This window comes from Alosa alosa, chromosome 22, assembly GCF_017589495.1.
Source record: "Alosa alosa isolate M-15738 ecotype Scorff River chromosome 22, AALO_Geno_1.1, whole genome shotgun sequence".
Lineage (NCBI taxonomy): Eukaryota > Metazoa > Chordata > Actinopteri > Clupeiformes > Clupeidae > Alosa > Alosa alosa.
This window is the reverse complement of record NC_063210.1, coordinates 381081-396695: the sequence shown is the minus strand read 5'-3', so window position 1 is coordinate 396695 and position 15615 is coordinate 381081. Positions and strand designations below refer to the sequence as shown.

Genomic DNA, 15615 nt, shown 5'->3' with positions numbered 1-15615 from the left:
TAGATGATAATATGTGTGCTACTATGGATTTATAACAAGTTATAATGCACCGGTCATTTTTGACCGGGAACACAAAACATAAAACGAACACAACAGGAGGTTAACTGTAACTATAATAATACTATAGCCTAAATGGTGGCAGGGCTGCTGGCCATAAATAGCAAATGTAAGTTCAAAACTAGTTATATCCAATAGAACATGAAGTTGATGCAAAGGTCTATCACAACATTAGATGATAATATGTGTGCTACTATGGATTTATAACAAGTTATAATGCACCGGTCATTTTTGACCGGGAACACAAAACATAAAATGAACACAACAGGAGGGTTAACTGTAACTATAATAATACTATAGCCTAAATGGTGGCAGGGCTCCAGAGTGCGACCAATTTGTGCACCTGACATACATTTATTTCGCAAGTGCAGCATCTCTCTGTGTTCTCCTCTGGTTATCCTGATTGTATCGTGGTCTAAACCAATAAGAGACAGAGCTCGGGCAGGTCCTTGCCTCTGATTGGCTGTGGTCCTTTTCACTGCTCTAAGTTGTTGTCAGCTCAAAAAATGCGCACGACCTGAGCAGAGAACTGAAACGATTAAAGAAAATAAACGCGACAAATACATGAATATGAAGAGAGGTGGAGATATTGAAACTTTTTTCGTTAAGAAAACGAAGCCGACTCCTAGCCCTACTGTCACTCCATGCAGCCAAGACTCGACCTTAGCCTAGGTCCCTAGGAGGATGCCAAGCCTAGGTCCTTCCACAGTAGACTCGGAACCAGAGGAGACTGAGGTAGAGCCCGCCAACGGGAATGAAAGGAAAAAGCCCAAAACATATTCTTTCCGGAAAGAATGGTTAAATCGATTTCCCTGGCTAAGTAAAGAACATAACTCAATGCACTGTATATACTGTCGGGAGTGCGGGCAGACTATGGCCGGGAAATGTGCATTCATTAAAGGGTCGACAACGTTTCGAATCGATGAAACGTTGAAAAAGCACAATGAGTCCAAAAAGCACACTACATGCCCTGACAAGTGTGTAAATAACGTAGCCCCTCTCCCAGCTGCATTTGAGCGTCAGGCTGTATTAATCAGGTCCTCGGAGGAATCAGAAATTATTACAAAATTCAATGTCGCATACAACATTGCCAAGGAAGAAATGCCGTTCACCAGAGTTAAGTCAGAGATAATTCTAATGAAGAAGAATGGCTTAAATGTCAATCCAACCTACAGCAATGACACGGCATGTGCCCAATTTATTGGTGTAATAGCCGACACAATGAAAAATAAGACAGTTCAGTTCACTGAAGCACTTTAAGCACAAACACTTTTATTTTTGGAAATGTTTTATTTTGCTTAAATGTTTCAATTTGAAATGTTTAATTTAAGCTCAATGTAGCTTAAATCTTTATATTCTTATATGTATTCTATAATCTATTCAATATATGTAGCCTATATATTGTGTTTCAAATAAAGACAAGCTTTTTCTACACCTAATTGTTGTTAAAAAAAAACATTCACATTATATGAAAGGAGAGGGATAAAAAAAAAGGTGACCTTTTGGCATTAAAGGCGATTTTTTGGCGTTTTGTGCTGGTGCACCAGTGCAACCAACACAAAAAGTTAGTCTGGGGCCCTGGGTGGATATTTAAGCTATACATCATATGCTGAAGAACGGTATTTCAGTGTGTTAAAGATTAAAAAGAAAAAATAACAACAAGAACCATACAGAACCGAAAACCGTGATCTTAAAACCGTGATACGAACCGAACCATGGGTTTTGTGAACAGTGCCACCCCTAGTATTGCTATTCATTTATTTTTTATTTTATTTATGTATGCCTTGCACCAGCTAATAGAGATCCTAATAAAATCATAAAATCATAAATTTAATGTTTTCATTAAATATACCTTCTTTTTGGCAGACCCCAATAACTATTACCATAGACGAAATGAAATCACAACAACAGACAGTTTGGACTTCAAACACCACAACTATAAAGAAATGAGACAGGTAAGTGTTTTTTTTTTTTTTCAAAAGTAGCTTACATAACTCATGTAACCTCAGTCATATCAAGAGTATACTCAGGGGTTAGTTAAGTTACCAACCTACCAAATGTAACAAGTGATGTCATCACCTCTTTAAAGCGATGGTTCGGAGTAATTTCACCCTAGGGTCCTTTGCACCATGACCCTGAGCCAAACACCCTCCCAGAACCTTTTTTCCCTTGGTCGAACCCTGGTCGAGTAGCGCTGTCAGAAACGAATGACGTTCTGCAGTCGTAATGGAACCAACTTTTATCTCGTAAATTACCCCACTAATAATGCCCTGAATGGTATGAAACTTCTACAGTAGTACAACTACAGGGCTCAAGAGTGCGACCAATTTGGTCACATGTTTTTCAAAAGTGCGACCAGCTACTAGAGAGAGGAAACCTCGAAAAAGTGTCCGCATTGAAACTCTACCTTTGGTTCAATAACAGACACATATTTGGCCAATATCGTGGTTTAAACAAATCACAGATACAGTGGGCATTGCTTTCAAATGACCACTTCATTCGCGCATTACGCGGCGTGAAGCTGCGTGAAGCTTTAGTACCACTTTCAGCCACTGTGCGTCGCTCTGCCACTGTACATCGCTCTGCCTGCCGTCCCTTACATAATTGTTGCCGAGAGTAATCCCAGCCTACGAATTCAATAACAAAATAAATCATGCATAATCAAACATTACCTCGATTTAGGCTACTTGGGTATGGCTTAAGGCTTGACTACACGAAATCGAAATTTGCTGTCTACATTATTGTCAATGTTGGGGTTAACGCAACTACGCAAATCAAAACAGTGGTGTGATAATTGAGCCAGTAGAGAAATAACTGTTCAGAATTAATCTGTAGCCTTGGGTAGGCTTCTGCAGAAAACAATGTTGTTGCCGATTTAATACTATCTGGCGACGTTTTTAACAGGCTACGCAATAGAGGCTTAGACAACTATGACCCACGTTTTGGTTTCGTAAGTGAATTTGCCCTACTTCTTGGCTGCAATGTAGTCAATTGACTGCTTGACATGTCATTTTTATTTTTCTGTACAATAAACAAATACATCTGCTTTATGCCGCAGAATTACATTCATATTTGGCTGACTGCAGATGTGCCACTTCCCACCCCATATTCCAAGATTAAGATAGTAGCCTATACAAAAAGCACTTCATACTATCATAAAAAAAATAGTTAAAACGAATAGCTATTTGCAATTTGACAAAACACTGGTCCTCATTTTGCGAATTCGAGGACGATATGAGCCTGTTGCATTTAGTTAGATGTCCGAGTCCACGCGCAATGTTTGAAAACCACTGGCTCGTAATCACAATAATTTAACACACGACAGTTGGATAACCTACTTCATCATGTCCCCATGCCTACATTTTTGTGAGTAGCATAGAGATCGTTAAAAACAATAAAGTATGGCTCTCCGTTTGGGACATTGAAAACTTATATTTTTATAACGACATGAAGAACGATATCGTTGGGGATCACTTTCAGAGCGATTTTTCACAACGATAAAATGCTAATAGCCAATCAGAACCCATCGAATTTTAGCCCTCACATTTATTAACACAATGAGAGACTTTGTTTATCGTTGTTCAGTGTGAACGCTTTTATCGTTATGGTTATAGTTATCGTTATCGTTCTTGGTGTGAATGGGCCTTAACGCGGGAATTCCAAACACCTCTCTTCCGATGATTACTGACAGGTGACAGGTCGGAGAATGCGTGCGCTACACATGTAGTGCGAAGGACGGAAGATGATTAATAACTGAATAAAAAGGCCTAGCCTAAATGAATAAAGAGTAAGGCAAAACAAATAGCTTAGTAGCCTAATGAAACATAGGCCTATGGATTGATGCAGTAGCCTACCTTTGCAACATTATTAAATTAATCTGTCACCATATCCCTAGGCTACGTTTGCAAAGAGGAGAACATTTTAATTTGATTCACAATGAAACGTTCATTTACATGTTAACAATGAGTAGTTTTGGTTGTTGTTGGTGAATACGGCCCCTGAATAAAAAGGCCTAGCCTAAATGAATCAAGGCAAAACAAATAGCCTAGTAGCCTAATGAAACATACGGATTGATGTAGTATCTTTACATTACATTACATTACATTACATTTGGCTGACGCTTTTTTAACCAAAGCGACTAACAACATGGTAAACAGTAAGTTTTAGAACAATTCTCACAATTTTAGGACAGTTTAAAAAAAACACATTAGAGTACAGTAAGAATAAGTGCGTCGGTGAGTGCTGTATTTTAACAGTTACTTGTCAGTTTAACGGCTGGTGAGTGCTAGGATCAGTAAGACTTGTAAGTGTTGCTATGAGAGTAGATGTTCTCTAAAGAGCTGGGTCTTCAGGAGTATTTTGAAAGTGGTAGGAACTGGCAGTGTGTTCCACCAACGAGGAACAACAGATGAGAAAAGTTTGGATTGGCTTGAGCGTACCGGTGGTAGAGTTAGACGTCGTTCGTCAGAGGGCCTTGCGCGGTCTGGAGGTAGTGTAAGTCTGTATGAGGGCATTCAAGTAGGTGGGAGCAGAACCGGAGACTACTTTGTAGGCAAGCGTTAGAGACTTGAATTTGATGCGGGCCGCCATAGGTAGCCAGTGTAGCTGGATGAGCAGCGGGGTAACATGTGCCCTTTTGGGTTGGTTGTAGACCAGGCGCGCCGCCGCGTTCTGGATCATCTGAAGTGGTTTCACTGCGCAGGCTGGGAGACCTGTCAGGAGGGCATTGCAGTAGTCGAGTCGTGAGAGGACTATTGCCTGAACCAGAAGTTGGGTAGCATCTTGAGTCAAGTAAGTCCTGATTTTCCGTATGTTGTAGAGTGCGAAACGGCATGACCGGGCGACTGAGGCAACATGATCTGAGAAGTTTAGTTGGTTTTCGAGAACAACTCCTAGATTTCTTGCAGTCTTTGTATCTTTGTAACATTATTAAATTATTGTGTTACTATGCCTACGTTTGCAAAAGAGAACATTTTAATTTGATTCACAATAATGTTACATGTAATTTACATGTTGACAATGATTAGCCTAGTTTTGGTTGTTGTTGGCGGCGTTATTGCATGTTAGTTATGCCTACAATGCAAAATTGCTTCTTCGCGATTGGAAGCTCCTGTAGCTGCATAGGATTTCAAAACCGCAGGTTTGTGATATAGGTCTGTGAGTAAGGAGTCCTCTTGACTTCTTTTAAGCTGTCAGATGTGGGAAGGTGGGATTTTTTGGGGGCAGGGCCGGATTAACTGGGCACAATTGTCTGATGGCCCCCCTTCCCCCCAGCCAACGTGAATCGGGTGGTTAGTTAATAGGCCTATCGTGAAGATTTTTCCTGCCATCTAAGGCACAAGCGCATCTGTGAGGCCAAGCCTCACCAAGTAGCTCGTTTGTTTACAACTAACATTCCATTTAATTAAACTGCTTTATAGGCTATGCCAAAATAGTTTTCAACATTTTGAATATTAGTGTCGGGTGAATTGAAATGTTCTCAAAGTAGCCTTATGGCTGAAAGCTGCTTGGGATCCCCCCCCCGTCAAGCAATATAACCATACAAACGCGCTTCCTGCACTCATTGTTTCAAAAGGAGTAATTTTGGCTTTGTCAGAACTGAAGAGCTGTGGACGGCACGGCACGGTATGCCCAATGAAAATCTCGCATCAGTCACTGACATGAACGAAACACAGAACCCGCTTCTCTCACGGCAGTCACTGACAGTAACCTAGAATAAATGCATGGGGAAAAACACTTCCCCATGACAAAGACATCGTAAAACACTGAAAGTTAATATTTTGTCACTAGCAACATACACAGACATCCCAACTTGCAAAAAGTCATTTCAGGGAGGCATCACTCAGATGCACACGCGGTCTCGCATGCGCGCTCTTGATTGCTCACTCTACATTCCGGGAGATTTTATCTAATTTGCGGGCGTCAGGGAGCCGCTATCAATATGCAGGAGTTTTTATTAAATTAAGTTAAATTATTTCTCTTGCAGCTGAGTAGCCTCAGGTGCGCACGTAGACATAAGGCCGAACATGCAAGCGCCAATGAATCGTGCTCTCACGACAATCGCGCCGTTAAACTTAAATAGGTTAACATCACTCTAAGTTCGCCTTCAAGCAAGGAAAACGATGATTTGAAGACATCTGTTTCGTTGGAAGGGCAAGGGGTAGCAACAGGGCAACACAGAGACAGGCCCGATGGCAGGGCTGTTATGAGAGTATTAAAATATGGGATATTCTACAGGAAAACATTAAAATGGCAAGACAGCGGGGAAAGTTAAAATACGTGATAAACACGGAAAAAGTTGGCATGCATTGTTTCGGTCCCCATGCACAGGGATTATTTGTCATACTATTAATCACATATGATTATTTGTGAAATTGTGCAAACAGGCGCAACACATTTGAAAAGGAAGGACTGGTAGCATGCAAGCTCACGGGAAAGATTGATTTAAGAACGTTATCACAAAGTGTGTGGCTGTGGCGCCGGGCGAAGACAATTGGCAGGGGAGGGTCATGTCTTTTTTTAACAATTCTGTCGGAAGGTCATTGAACAATTTCTAGCAGGCAAGAGAGGGTCATGCAACTTCCAACTGAAGCACTCAAAATTCCTCCAGTGGCCCCTTCAATAAATAACGATCAGTCCCTAGATTGCTGCTGGGCTATATGTCTTGGTTCTGTTAACAACTCATTGTCAAACCCATAGCCTATCTCGCGGTTGCATCCATTACAAACAAACATGCAATGTGAACGTCTGGGATTGGGGAGAGCACTAAATGCTCTACTGAATAAGCACAAAGTCAAACCTTTAAATGAAAAACACTCTTTAATAATCCAAAAAAAATAAACCGCTAATGAAGTAAACTTGTGACCATCAAAAATCGTTTATCGCTTGTAACTCCATGATACCAGGACGTAACAGGAAGGCATTTGGCTGAGCAACGGAGGTTAATATGCTCCATGTTTTGTCCAAATGATGACTGTCTATCATCGTTGCACTTTCGGAGAAAACCGAATGTTTCATTCGTCCCCGTTTCAATCGTCCCGGTTGTACCTACTCAAAACGCAGATAGAACCTTATTATTCTAAGGTAGCGAAATAGCGTTCAGCATGATTCATGCCCAATTAATTCCCCCTGTTAAAGTGTTCGCCTTTGTAGTTTGGTTTCGTGATAGCCTATGATAAACGGCTTATGGCCAAATATGTGAAAACGTTAAAATACAGTAGGCGATAAACCCGGAAAAAGTTGACAGTGATTTTTTCATAATCACTTTGGAGGGTCACGTCTTTTTGGACTAATGCTCCCAAAACTCCTCCGGTAGCCCCTTAAATAAATAACGAACAGTCCCTAATGAAGTAAACTTGTGACCATCAAAAATCGTTTATCGCCTGTAACTCCGTGATAACAGGACGTAACAGGAAGGCATTTGGCTGAGCAATGGAGGTTAATACTCTATATTTTGTCCAAATGATGTCTGTCTATCATCGTTCCACTCGGAGAAAACCAGAATGTTTAATTTGTCCTGCGTTTCTTCTACAGCTGCAAACGGGATTCACTCGCAGTTAACCAAATATTTCTTTTTTAGGGCAGGGCAGGCATATTTCTGGCTATTAAATTATTTCTAAACCAGTCTGCTAAAGTCTGTAGTGAAGTCTGTGTAGGGTTTTCCAGGCTCCATTTCTTTTTACGAGACACCCTGCTCACTTGAGCCATCTACCGGTTGTTTGGGTTGGTGCAGCGTCTCACTGGAAAAATACAAATTAAAGTCGCGTGATCCCACGCGCGGACCGCAAGTGAAGCTGGCCAAGTCGAAGCACTGCCCACTGTAGTGAAGGGCGGGACCTCCCCTCTGGCCGTGGCCCAGTGCCTGTGTGTAAATTTGAAAATGCGTGTGCTGCAGAGAGAGAGAGAGAGAGAGGTCAGAGACCCATCAGATAAACAGAGTGGATGTAGTTGCATTACAGTGTGGTCACATAGGCCGAGATAAATGTCCCCTCTCCACACTGCCTTTCGGCGGCTGGCAGCAGCAAACCGATCAGACGAGCCCGAGATGATGATCAAGTTTATCATTGCCTACGATAGGCCTAGTGAAACTTCCCTTCACCAAGTTCAGTCCGAAATAATTATTCACCAGAAAAATAGTTTGAACGTAAACCCGACGTACAGGAATGCCACTTGCACCAAATTTATAGGAGTCATTGCAGATGAAAAGACGTCTTAAAATTGCGAACAATGCATACACAAGGCCTTCCCGAACGACAGAGATACAGATATCGCCGAAAAGGAGTGCGTCATTGACCGCAGTTACATGCAGGGAGTAACCCGGTTTTCAACAGCAATATTCGCTTTTTGCCATGAAACTTTCTGTGGAAATGTAAAAATCATTCTGATGGAAATGTAAAAATACTAAAATTAAAAAGTAAATTGCATTGTGGGGCTGTCAAATGATTATTGCAATCATCATTGCAAAATCACATAAAATTCCCCCAGGCTACTTGGAACATTTTGGCAGTTTGAAGCCCTTAAAAGACGTGCACTGTTAATTTAGTCACTGTTATTTTTATTTAATTCATCTTGAAATGTTTTAAGTTTAAATTTCAGCTCAGTGAAGCACTTAAATTACCAACACTTCATTAAGTTACTTTTCTTGTAGAATTGTAAATCATAAGTCATAGGACAACCTATATAGGACAGTAATTAAGGAAAAAAAGTGAACCTGCTGCGGTGTTAAATGCGATGTGGTTGAAAATTTGGGTGCACCTAACTTTTGTGCTGGTGCACCTAAGAAAAAAAGTTAGGCGCAACAGTGCAACCAGTGCAAAAAGTTAGTCTGGAGCCCTGAACTATGACCTTTAGTCCAATAACGAGGCATTAGAAAGTTTGTAAGTGCACCAGGAGTTTTAAGGAGTTTATTTAAATAACACTTGCCTCTGCATCTGCTACTATACTGCTGCGTCGACGTTTCTTCCGTGATTTGGGAAAAGCCTGTAAAAGTCTAAAATACTAACAATTTGTTTTTAAGTGCTAGTGTCATGAAAAAATGCTGCGCCTGATGGCTGCCCATTTCGCCCATGCCAAAAACCACTACTGACTATCAAAAGACCAGTGAATAATGTGGAAAGTTAAGGGTCTCTAGCACTAAATTCCTTGGACCCTGACACTGTCTCACACATCAACAGAAATGTGGAAATATGAATACACACAGAAATTCTATTAACCTACCTAAAGACCAAATATTGTCAAGGCATATCAGTAGGTAAATCCAGAGAAACAAATTCACCCTGCTGTCACCTACCATTATCCATTCCTCTACAGGTCATGAAAGTAGTGAATGAATTATGTCCAAACATTACCAGAATATATAATATTGGCAAAAGTTATAATGGTCAGAAGCTGTATGCCATTGAAATATCGGACAACCCAGGGGAGCATGAATTGGGTGAGTATTTTTTTTTACTTTGCCTATGGTGGAATCTCTATAAAACATGTGAAATAAATCATGTCAAATATGTTAATGATTTATCTGTGGTTTGTACCCCAAGGTGAACCAGAGTTCCGCTATACTGCAGGCTCCCACGGTAATGAGGTTTTGGGACGAGAGCTGTTACTGCTGCTTATCCAGTTCATGTGCCAGGAGTATCTTTCTGGTAATCAGCGGATACAGCACCTTGTGAATGAGACACGCATTCACCTACTGCCTTCAGTTAATCCTGATGGCTATGATAAAGCCTTTGAAGTGGTAGGTTTTCCTTCCTCAAGGACATTAACATGATTTTCTAGTTTGGTGTCAGAAATATCCAAGATGTGTCCCTATTATCAGCATTTTGCTGTAAGATTTTTCAAAGAGGATGTCTATAAGTCCTTGGTGTTGAATCTAGATTAAAGGTACACTATAAAGGATTTCTACATTAATAGCCTATAACCTCTCCAAAGACAATTTGATGGTAAACAAATTTGTAATAGGGGAATCGGTCACCTAGCATAGCCATAGAGCATAACCATAGTAGATATAGCTCTTGTTAATCCTTGGCCTCCACAACAAAAGCATTTTCATTGTGTACAAACAAGCCACGAGAAGTGGGCTATTTACAGTATGGCAGAGTAAAATATAAATATAGCACGACTCTAGGGGGAGCTCTGCAGTTGCCAAAAATACCTGAAACTGCATAGGGCCTTTAAAAAGCCTTATATGAATCCACACATTATGAATAACCATAGACTGGTAACCATAGACATAAACTTGAATTTCCCCTGGGGATCAATAAAGTATCTATCTATCTACACTGATACTCAACTTCCCTTTTATGTCAAAGTTACTTGAAAGGGCTGTTGCTGAGCAACTTAATATGTACATATCTCACAATAGTCTTTTTGAGAAATTTGAATCTGGTTACCAGTCCTGTCACTCCACTGAAACTGTGTTGACCAGAGTTATCCATGATTTACTTCTTACAGTTAATTCTTTACTTAAAGAGGTCAAAGAAGACAAAACCTAGTTTACTTTGGCATAGTTAAAATAACGGTGGCTCGATGGGTAAAATTTCCTGTTGCTAGGTTACGGGGACGCTGGCGAGACTGACGCTGCTCCGTCTGGCATGTTTTTGTTTGGCATTTTAAAAAGTTTAATGATTTAATGTATATTTTCTTCCAATCAATACATAGTATCTTATAGTCTATATATTTTGCTAGTTTTTCCGCTATTTTTCTCAAGACAAACATCATCTCTAAAGAGAAAGTTGGATACTGCGCCTGGCTGGCCTTACCTACACTGCTTCTGCTGCCTGTCGAGTTGGATGCGTTTTCGAGAGCGCATTTTCAGTGGGCCTATTGCTTCACCGCTATCATCTGTCTGGCTCTCTGTGTGGTGCTACGTGCTGTGTCGGGCTGCTTGCATCTCTCCCCTGTCCATCTCTATCCTCATCTCTCCTGTCTGTGAACCTGCTGGTATCTAGTCGGTTGACTGTCCAGCTGCTGGGTATATAGTCGGTTGACTGACCAGCTAACGTGGGAGCTTGCTATCCACCTCATTTCTCTTGGACTGATGCTTGGGATTGAGTGAGAGGTGTGTGCTGACTATGGGAGGGTTTCAATACACAGCCCTTGAGCTTTGACAGTTCTCTTCCACCAATGTCAAGCCCAACATCGACGCATCTCCATGTCTGTCGGGTAGCGGGATAGTCCAGCGGAAACGCTATGTGCACCGTGGCTCACGTCGCTCCTTCATCATCCAGCGAGCGACTGAGGATAGCATTCCGACGCTGAGACAACCAACATCTCCTCGGAAATGCCTGCCTGCAAAACACAATATCCCAGAGTGGTTCGCTCCTGCCTCTACATCTGGCAGGAGAGCGACAGGCCAGCATCTGATCAACACACAGACTGTGTCCACTATCACCTCCTCTGCGGCAGGATCATGTGACGACGTTGTTGCTCCTAACTCAAGCACGAGGGCGTGTCTTAAGGTGGCACTACTTAATGTGAGATCTCTTTCAAATAAGACATTTATTTTAAACTATTTTATTTCATCTGCCAACTTGGATTTTATGTTTTTAACTGAGTCCTGGCTACAAACAAATGATCATAGTCAGCTTGTTGAACTGTGTCCTCCTCAGTACGAGTCTTTCAACAAACCTAGAGTCAGCAGTCGCGGGGGAGGCATTGTGAGTGTGTACAGGAAGAGCTTAAAATGTCACCAAATACCTTGTGATGACTTTTCTTCCTTTGAAGCGCTCACTTTTAAACTTTGTGGTCCTGATCCAATTTTGTTTGTTGTAATTTACCGTCCCCCTAAACCATCAGGTTGTTTTTTAAATGAAATCCAAGAATTTCTCTCCACTCTTGTCTTATATTATGACAGTGTTGTTCTTTGTGGTGATTTTAATTTTCATGTTGATGACTCAAGTAATGTTCATGCTACTGATTTCCTAAACATTGTTAAATCTTTTCAATTTCTGGACCAACACATAACCGTGGTCATACACTGGACCTTGTTTTCACTCTGGGTCTTAAAATATCCTCTGTTGATTGTTTTAATATGACTGTATCTGATCATAACTGTATAGTTTTTAGTTGTGAAACATCCATCATCAATACTGTCACTCCCAGCTCTTTCTGTTCCCGCATATTCAATGAGCATAGTGCCTCAAAATTCTGTGCATTATTCCAGAGTCAATGCCCTGACCTCTCTGAATACTCTTGTACCAATGATCTGGTTGACCAGTTTAATTCCATCTGCTTGTCGTCTCTAAATGTTATTGCACCCATGAAGGTTAGAACTAAGTCAGAAAGAAAGCAGCCCTGGATTAATAGTGGCATTCGTAGTTGTAAAAGGGATTGTAGGAAAGCTGAGCGTAAATGGAAGAAGTCTGGTCTTCAAGTTCATTATGACATTATGAAGGAATCACTTAAACACTATAACATCTTGGTTAAGGATGCAAGATCACATTACTTTTCAGAACTTATTTCTGATCATCAGCATAATCCTAGATTTCTATTTAAAACAGTAGAGCAGCTGGTAAAGCCATCTACTCCCTGTGTCCCAGTGGAAAGTGATGCTGATTGTGAAAAGTTTTTGTCCTTTTTTACTGAGAAAGTAGAGTCAATTAGAACTTCTATCACTCCTAATACTATGCACTATGAAGTCTCTTTCTTACAGGATAGGCATACTTTAAACCACTTCAATACAGTTGCTCTATCTGAACTTCTAGAGACAGTGTCACATATGACAGTATCTTCCAGTACTCTTGATGTACAGTAGTACCAACAAAGTTCCTATTAGAAGTAATTGAATCTGTTGGGTCCTGTTTGCTTTCTATTTTTAATAGTTCACTTTTAAATGTCATTGTCCCTGATTACTTTAAAACTGCAAGTGTGAGCCCATTGCTAAAGAAATCAGGGCTTGATCCATCTCTACCTCAACTACAGACCTATTTCCAAGTTACCATTTGTATCAAAGATTCTTGAAAGATTAGTGTCCAAGCAGCTTGTCTCTGCACTGGAAAATAATAATCTTTTTGAAAAGCTACAATTTGGTTTCCAAAAGTGTCATAGCACTGAGACAGCACTGCTGAAAGTTACAAATGACCTTTTAAAAGGTGCCATGTGTAAGAATTGAGGTAAAAATATCCAAAAAAATGAGCTACACGCATCAAAAGAATGAGAAGAAATAAGGGTGATGATGTAATTAAAAAAATGACAAGGTATAGTGTTGCAGAGATATCAACCTGAATTAGCATGCTAAATTACTAGCTACAGCCCGACAGGTGTATACTCTTTGGTTCAAGTACGCCCACAAGCCGTGCAAGTTATTCGTGTATTGCAGTTTGGCTGGCGGTTATGTTGCCCGCATACCGCCTCCCATGGCAGAAACTGGTATTATGACACCTGTCGGGCTGTGGCTAGTAATTTAGCATGCTAATACCTCAATTCTTACACATGGCACCTTTAAGAACAGCTGATGATGGCATGTGTTCTGTCCTTGTACTTCTTTATCTTAGCGCAGCCTTTGACACTATTGATTACAGAATACTGCTGCATAGACTGGAACATTGGGTGGGAATTTCTGGTACAGCCTTACAATGGTTTTCATCTTACTTGTCAAATAGGAAGTTTTGTGTTTCTGCAAACAGTTACACATCTTCATTTTCTCCTGTCAAGTATGGGGTACCTCAAGGGTCAGTTTTAGGACCAATCTTATTTTGTTTATAAATGCTTTCTCTTGGGCACATTATCCAGAAACACAAAGTGTCTCCTTACACTTCTATGCTGATACACAGCTGTACCTGCCCATTAGTTCCTCTGATCCTAGTATGCTGAATTCCTTAAATGAATGTCTTTGTGACATAAAAAACTGGATGTCAAACAATTTCCTCCAGTTGAATTCTGACAAAACAGAATTCCTCATCATTGGATCCCAGCACATAGTGAAACAAATGATACCATCCTTAGGTCCCTTTCAATTTTTAGACTGTGTAAAACCTGTTGCAAAGAATCTTGGTGTCTGGTTTGACAGTAATTTAAGCTTTGAACGTCACATCACAAAGCTCATACAGTCTTATTTCTATCACCTCAGAAATATTTCCAAGATTAGTTCCCTCTTAACTTTTAAAGACACTGAGACCATTATACATGCATTTATTTCTTCACGCCTGGATTACTGCAATAGTCTTTTTTCTTGTCTGAACCAAAAATCTATAAAGAGACTTCAAACTGTTCAGAATTCAGCTGCCCGGCTTCTTACTAAGACAAAGTACTGTAATCACATTACTCCTGTTTAAGCTTCACTGCACTGGCTCCAAGTAAGCTTTAGAATTGATTTTAAGATTCTTCTGATTACTTTTAAAGCTCTACATGGCCTGTCTTCCAACTACATATCTGATCTCCTAGTACCTTATACACCTGTGCGCACTTTAAGATCATCTGGTAGTGGTTTCCTAACTATTCCTAAGGTCAATCTCAAAACTAAAGGGGAGAGAGCATTTAGTGTCAGGGCACCTAGGCTCTGGAATGACCTGCCTGATGAAATCAGGTCAGCCAAGTCAGTATGCTCTTTTAAATCCCTCCTTAAAACTCATCTTTACAAGCAAGCCTTCCTTAGTTTTGTTTAAGTAATATACTTCATTTTGTGTTAAGTTTATTAAGTTTTATTTCAGTGTCAAGTTTTATTTCAGTAAGTTTTATTTCAGTGTCAAGTTTTATTTCAGTATCCTAAGTTTTATTTCAGTGTAAGTTTATTTTCCTTTTTCAAATTTATGTTAAGTTCTAATTGAATTAGTATATATATTATTTGATTGTTATACTATTATGACTAATTTATGTTATGTTGATATTGTACAGCACTTTGTAACTTTGTTTTGAAAAGTGCTATATAAATAAAGATTATTATTATTATATAAAATGGACATACAGAGAAGAGAGGTAAATAACACCCTTTTCTCTCATTCAGATCAATTAAAAAGTGACAGGTGGGTGGGACTTCCGGTTGATGAGACGGGACTTCCGCTGTGTGCCACAAGCCTGATCAAGAGTAGGGGTGCACCGAATCCAAAGTTCGGTTTTGAATTCGGCCGAATCTTCAGCTTTTTGATTCGGATTCTGCCAAACCTTGTTTTAAAACCAAACCGAATCGGTAATGCTTTAGAATAACATGTGCTTATTAGGTATTAACAGTGCATAATAAGCAGTTAACAATTCATTACTAACAATTAGTTAACTGTTGTTATCCTTTAATAACATTAACTAACGGTTTTCTGTCCTTTGTATGCTGTCCTCCTATACTTAAATGAGCTGCCCAGGGATGCAAAAAGAATTTCAGCACAAACTGACAAATAAAGTTGTATCGTATTGGATCATATTGTATTGTTAACATGCAGCTTGTACGTGTTAATAAGCAGCCTTTTAAAAGTTCTTTACAAGCATATTTGTTAACAGTTAACAAGCAGCTTGTTAATGCTTGTTAATTGTATAAGATAAAGAGGTGGATAACTAATACGCTTATAAGACCTTTCTTACCTATTTGTAGTAAATTTTGCAGCCCCCCAATCTAAAGTGAGGACCATGTAGCCT

At 40.1% G+C, this 15615-nt stretch overlaps 1 protein-coding gene across 1 annotated transcript in view; it reads left to right on the top strand.

The window, feature by feature from the left end:
• The window catches only part of LOC125287565 (inactive carboxypeptidase-like protein X2), a gene marked incomplete in the record, with an annotated part of 196546 nt that overhangs the window by 104440 nt on the left and 76491 nt on the right, over positions 1–15615 (top strand). The window contains 3 exon segments of the mRNA XM_048233475.1: positions 1924–2012; positions 9367–9490; positions 9594–9790. Of these exon segments, the coding sequence (XP_048089432.1) occupies positions 1924–2012; positions 9367–9490; positions 9594–9790 (410 nt within the window).